Source organism: Rhincodon typus, unplaced genomic scaffold, assembly GCF_021869965.1.
Source record: "Rhincodon typus isolate 14 unplaced genomic scaffold, sRhiTyp1.1 hic_rhity00012015, whole genome shotgun sequence".
Taxonomy (NCBI): Eukaryota; Metazoa; Chordata; class Chondrichthyes; order Orectolobiformes; family Rhincodontidae; genus Rhincodon; species Rhincodon typus.
Window position 1 is genome coordinate 1 of NW_025977653.1, and position 6870 is coordinate 6870.

General features: G+C 43.3%; 1 protein-coding gene across 1 annotated transcript; it reads right to left on the reverse strand.

The window, feature by feature from the left end:
* Nucleotides 1-1891: 1891 nt before the first annotated feature.
* On the reverse strand, nt 1892-6426 carry LOC109914091 (nesprin-2-like; the record flags this gene model as incomplete). Its single annotated transcript, XM_048594630.1, has 3 exons — nt 1892-2050; nt 2649-2799; nt 6256-6426. Coding segments are annotated over 3 exons (481 nt in total), but the record flags the coding sequence as incomplete, so codon positions are not given.
* Nucleotides 6427-6870: the final 444 nt, after the last annotated feature.

Consider the following 6870-nt stretch of genomic DNA (forward strand, 5'->3'; position numbering starts at 1 on the left):
TGCTGGAAAAGCTCAGCAGGTCTGGCAGCATCTGTGGAGAAGAAAATCAGAGTTAACGTTTCAGGTCCGGTTCTGAGGAAGTTCTGAGGAAGAGTCACTGGACCTGAAACGTTAACTCTGATTTTTTTTCTTCACAGATGCTGCCAGACCTGCTGAGCTTTTCCAGCAACTTCTGTTTTTGTTCCTGATTTACAGCATCTGCAGTTCTTTTGGTTCTCACAGAGTATGAGTTCCCTGATTGGGGCTGTTAACCTGGTCCAATCAGGAAGCCCTGGCTGACAGGAATGTCAGAGGTTCAGTTGACTCTGACAGCTGGCTGTGAGGGAGCTGCGTCAGTATAAAGGACTCTCCACGTGTAAATAAAGTGTGACTTGGTGATGGGATACCGGCCTCAGTGGAGTTATTTCATAATGGACAGTGAAGAAGATTATCTCAGAGTAAATCAGGACCTTGATCAGATGGGCCAAAGGGCCAAGGAATGGTAGATGGAGTTAAATTTAGATAAATGCAAGGTGTTGCATTTTGTAAGGCAAATCAGGGCAGGACTTATACACTTAATGGTAAGGTCCTGGGGAGTGTTGCCGAACACAGAGACCAAGGGGGTGCAGGTTCATATTTCCTGGAAAGTGGAGTCACAGGTAGACAGGGCAGGGAAGAAGGATTTGGTACGCTTGCCTTTATTGGTCAGAACATTGAGTATCGGAGTTGGGAGGTCATGTTGTGGCTGTACAGGACATTGGGGAGGCCACTTTTAGAATTCCGCATTCAACTCTGGTCTCCCTGCTATAAAAAGGATGTTGTTAAACTTGAAAGGGTTCGGAAAAAATTTACAAGGATGTTCCAGGACTGGACGGTTTGAGCTACAGGGAGAGGCTGAATAGCCTGGGGCTATTTTCCCTGGAGCATCAGAGGCTGAGGGGTGGGGCCTTATAGAGGTTTATAAAATCACAAGGAGCATGGATAGAGTGAATAGCCAAGGTTTTTTCCTCAGGGTTGGGGACTGCAAAACTAGAGGGCATAGGGATTAAGGTGAGCAGGAAAAGATTTAAAATGTGCCTAAAGGGAAACTTTTTCACACAGAGGGTGGTGCATGTATGGAATGAGCTGCCAGAGGAGGTGATGGAGGCTGGTACAATTATAACATTTAAGAGACATCTAGATGGGTATGTAAATAGGAAGGGTTTAGAGGGATAGGGGCCAAATGCTGGCAATGGGACTAGGTCAGATTGGAATGTCTGGTTAGCACAGACAAGTTCGACTGAAGGGTCTGTTTCAATGTTGTATGTTGAGAAAAAAAATTCAGCATTTAAAATAGTGGGACCAGTGTGGTTAAATTTCTATATTTTCTTCTAGCTTTGTTATGAGGCCAGTCTCCACTCAGAACCCATCAGGAAACTGTGGATCAGCTGCACCCCTGATATCAAGGCATAGGAATCCAGCAAATCTCTGTGTAATTCACCCAGGCACACTCTACCATGTCCCTGCCCAGCAGAGAAAGCTCTGTACAGCCATCAGATACAGCGGGGCCACACCTAAGCTTAATCTCTGCACTAGATAAAAACCCAAACCATTCATTCCTGTTCTGCGTGGAAACCTGCTCTCCTCAGACAGTATGGGCCTCTATGTGGCTCCTGTCCCAACTAATGTGTTTGACTCTTACCTGCTCTCTGCATAATTGGGGATGGGCTATAAATGACAGCATTTTCAATAGACTCACACCCCAAGAATAAACACATAATAAAAACAAACCCCTGTAGACCCTTTCTCCTCTGTGGGAGCTATATCAGATAGGGACAGGTAAACTTAGCAGATGGAGTTAAAATTCCTTGAATCTTCAGTACAGATCCATGTACCTTCAGTAGAATCTAAGCTTCCATTTGCTGTTACTTACATCCAACCATTGATCCAACAGTTCTTCCGCTTCTGCCTGGAATGGTAAGGAATTGCAATTCATAATTTTCTTCAGCTCTGACTGCAGATGGCGACAAACCTTTCTCAATTCATCTACTTTCCCCTGTTGGCTGTCGAACTCTCGTTTTATGTCATTAATCTGAAATTAAATTGTAGCTCAGTTATTCTTTTTTGCTTCATGGGATGTGAGTATCATCTGTGACCCATCTGTAACTGTCCTTGGGCTGAGTGGCTTGTTCAGGCCATTTCTGAGGGTGTTTACGAGTCAGCCATACAAGCTGGGGGTCTGCTGTTGTATCAGTAATGTTCAGGGTTGGATGACAGATTTACTTCCCTCAAACGCAATGGGTTTTTAAACAACAACAATCACTCCACAGTCACCGTGACTCACCTTATATTTCCAGATTTATTGACTTTGTTAACTCACATTCCACCGGTTGTAAACAGTGGGACTTGAATCCATGGCCTTAGAGCATTTTCCTGGACCACTGACCCAGTGATGGTTCCCCTATGACACCATCTCCCCTGCTATGTGATACAGAGAATTACAATGGAAGGTTTTACCAGGGACGGATCGCGAGACTCATGGACAGTAAGCCTACAAAGGAAGTCTGAGACTAATAGGACCCATTCAAAATTAATCCATCTGCTCCAGTAGCTCCCTGACTAAAGCCCATCGTTCTGGTGCATTGTTTCACCCAGGTTTTTCAAATCTCCATCATTTTCCTGGCACTTACGTCGCTCATTAGTCTTTGCAGCTTTTCCTTCCCCATGTAAGATGTGTGCCCTGGAAGGACAGCTGCTCCTTTCTGAATTGTAGCTGTCAGTTCCTTCCTGTAGTTTTGATACTCTCTCAGAAAGGCCATTAGCATGTGGCATTGGTCCTGCCTGAGGATAGAGAAAAGCAGAGAATGGTATTGTAGAGAAACCCAGAGTGAGCATTCAGCAATCAACATAACATAAAGAAAAGTGAAAGGGTATCATGCAGAAGTGGGTTTGACACGGGCACTGCACATTGGTTCACAGAGAGGGGCACAGGCTCTGGGTGCAATGTACACAGGTTGAAGGTATTGGAGGAAGAACTGCAAAATCTAAGCAGTAGTTCAATATTATCCAGTCTCTCCCTATAGCCCCATATCAATCTCAAACTAATCCCACTGCTCCTGGTCTCTCCCTATAGGCCATTCAGTGATGAATCAAAAAAACATCTTTTTCATACAGGGCTAGTTTCAACTGGAATTCTCTCCCAAAGACTGACATCATAGAGTTATGGAAAAATAGGAGTAGACCGTTCAGACCATCGAGCATGCTCCACCATTTGATAGAGCATATTTTTAAGGTGATGGGAGAAAGATTTAAAAGGGACCTGAGAGGAAACTTTTTCACACAGACACTGGTTTGTATATGGTTTGAATCACCAGTTACAACATTTAAAAGACATTTGGACAGGTACATGAATAGGAAAGGTTTAGAAGGATATGGCAGGCAAATGGGCCTCGTTTAGTTTGAGAAACTTGGTCAGCATGGACGAGTTGAAGTGCAGGGTTTGTTTCTGTGCTGTGTGACTCTATGATCATGGCTGATCATCCAACTCAGTCCCCTGTTCCCATTTTCTCCTGATACCCTTTGATCCCTTCAGTCTGAAGAACTATAACATCTTGAAAACATTAAATGATTTGGCCTCAACTGTTTTCTGTGGCAGAGAATTTCACAGACTCGCTACTCTCTGGGAGAAAACATTTCTCCTCATCTGAGTCCTAAATGCACTACCCCATATCCTACCTTTAGTTCTGGAATCTCCCTGGTCATTGGGAACATCCTTCCCGTATTTACTCTGTCTAGTCCTGTTAGAATTTTATAGGTTTCTATGAGATCCCCATCATTCTTCTAAACCCCAGTGAATATAGTCCTAACCACTATGGAGATAATCTGAGGATCCCAAGCCTTTCCCCCATTTGATTTGATTTATTATTGTCACACATACCAAGTTACAGTGAAAAGTATTGTTTTGCGTGATAACCAGATCAACTCTAATATATGAGAGGTCCATTCATAAGTCTGATAACAGAGGGGAAGAAGCTGTTGGTATGTGTTTTCAAACCTTTATATCTTCTGCCCGATAAGAGAGTATAACTAGGTGGGAGGGTTCTTTGATTATGTTGGTTGCTTTCCCAAGGCAGTGGGAAGTGTAGATGGAGTCAATGGAAGTTCTGAGGAAGGGTCACCGGACCCGAAACGTTAACTCTTCTTTTTCTTTCACAGATGCTGCCAGACCTGCTGAGCTTTTCCAGCAACTTTGTTTTTGTGTCAGTGGAAAGGAAGGCTGGTTTGTGTGATGGTCTGGGCTGTGTTCACAACTCTCTGTAATTTCTTGTGATCTTGGGCAGAGCAGTTGCCATACCAAGCTGTGATGCATCCAGGTAGGATGCTTTCTATGGTGCATCTAAAGAAGTTGGTAAGAGTCATGTGGAAATACCAAATTTCCTTAGCCTCCTGAGGAAGTAGAGGCGTTGATGTGCTTTCTCAACTGTAGCGTCAATATGGATCGACCAGGATGGATTGTTATAATATAAACAGAAGATACTGGAGAAACTCAGTAGGTCTGGCAGCATCAGATGAGAGAGAAACAGAGTTAACATTGTCTCCTCAGAACACATATAGATTGTTTGGCATCATCTTGATCAAAACTGCCCCCAGTGCAGTGTGATTTGTTGAATGTTGTATACAGACTTCTCATTTGCTGTTTATTATTGTGCTTCATATCCTATTTCTATATCTTAAATGCTGTTGGTCTCTTCTGTGGTTTTATCTAAGTGCAACCACAAATTGAGAGAGCCATCATACTGGCCCTGAACCCAGAACAACTCTCCTGGCAGTTACTGAGATCTTCCTTTTCTGAATGGCTCAGAACCAGACTGCAAAATGCGATCACTTATTAAAACCTCTGAGTTCAAGTCCCAGAAACATTCAGCTGTTCCCAGTCTTTGACTTTTGGCTGCCTATTTGAAAAATCCAATTTAAACTCAATTAGAAGGCTAAGCAAAGTAGACTAAATATACACAGCTGTTGACTGAGGTCAAGAAAAGCCTGCATTGGGACAGGCTCATTGAATGTTAAAAAGCAGAAGGAGATTACAAAGTTCACTGTATTTGTGTCTGCTCTTAACTAATTAATCCCTCTCCCCTGGTCTTTCCCCATATACCTACAACTGCTATCTTTGAGAAAGGCAGTTAGTGAAGGATCGAACTGGAACCAATTGTTGAGAATACGTACATATATTTAAGGACTCTGGAAAAAACTGGCAGGTTTTGAATTACTTGGAAATTTTCTGGATTGAAAAGGGTTCTTTTTGTGCGTCCATGGAATTTGGACATTGCCGGATGGACCAGAATTTATTGATCATCCCTAAAGAAAGTTGGTGGATGTTTCTTTTATTCTGGAGGGTCGTTAACAAGCATGGAATTGGCCATTTCAGTAAATCAAGCATCAGTGAACATCCCCACTTCTGAGTTTAAGGTGGTGGGAGGGTCATTGTTGAAGCACCTGAAGATGGTTGGGCCAAGGACACTACCCTGAGGGACTAAGTGGTTCTTGTGGCACAGTGGTAGTGTCCCTACCTCTGGGCCAGAATTGCTGTGTTCAAGTCCCACTTGCTCCCAAGGTGTGTCACAACACATCTGAACAGGTTGATTAAAATATTTGGTGATTACCTTAAATCTGTGGCACCTGGTTACAGAACCTCACAAAGTTTCTCCATATCTACATTGTAAAAAAAACCTTCATCTGAATAAAATCCCTCCTTAACCTTGTCTATCTTGAGAACATTTCTAGCTCCTCCAGTCTCTCTGCATGACTCAATTTCTTCACTTTTGCTACCATTCCAAATCTCCTCAGCACCTTCCCCAAGGCCTTTCATAAAGTGTGATGTTCAGAATCGGACACAGTACTTCAACTGAGGGTGAAGCAGTGTTTTAAAAGGTGTAACATATCTTCCTGGCTTTTAGGATCATAGAATCCCTAAAGTGCAGAAGGAGAATATTAGGCCCATTCAGTACACACTGACCCTCCAAATAATATCCCACCCAGAGTCAGCTACCTTGCATTTACTATGGTTAATCCAGCTAGTACATCATTGGACAACTTAGCATGACCAATTAAACCAGAGCACCTGGCAGAAAACCACACAGACACAGGGAGAATGTTCAAACTCCACACAGATGGTCACCTAAGCCAGGAATCAAACCTGGGCAGCAGTGTTAACCGCTGAGCCACCCTGGGACATAATGTGTCCCTTGTCTGAGCATTCACGAAGGGAGAAATTTGTAAATGGCCCAGTCCACTCACCAGTCATGGATGTTCCTCTCTGTCTCTTCAAAGACATGTTGTGCTATGGACAGATGCTCCTGGGCCTCTTCTGTGAGAGCAGGGTTCACTACAGTCAGCTGCTCCATCAGGCATCTCAGCTCTGATGCTTTTGATTGCAGTTCAGTGTCCAGATCATTCAGAGATCGCAGCCTGCACATCACAGAGTCTCAATTAAAATATGTCAACTCAAATAAATGTAACAATTGGACCCGTCAGGGTATTTTGAAGAAATAGTGGAAATTATAAGAGGTTTTAGTAGAGTGTGTATGATTTAGAGAGAAGAAGGTTAAGAGGTGACTTGATAGAGACATACAAGATGATCAGAGGATTAGATAGGGTGGACAGTGGGAGCCTTTTTCCTCGGATGGTGATGGCTAGCACGAGGGGACATAGCTTTAAATTGAAGGGTGATAGATATAGGACAGATGTCAGAGGTAGGTTCTTTGCTCAGAGAGTAGTAAGGGCGTGGAATGCCCTGCCTGCAAAAATAGTAGACTCGCCCACTTTAAGGGCATTTAAATGGTCATTGGATAAACATATGGATGATAATGGAATAGTTTAGGTTAGATGGGCTTCAGATTGGTTTCACAGGTC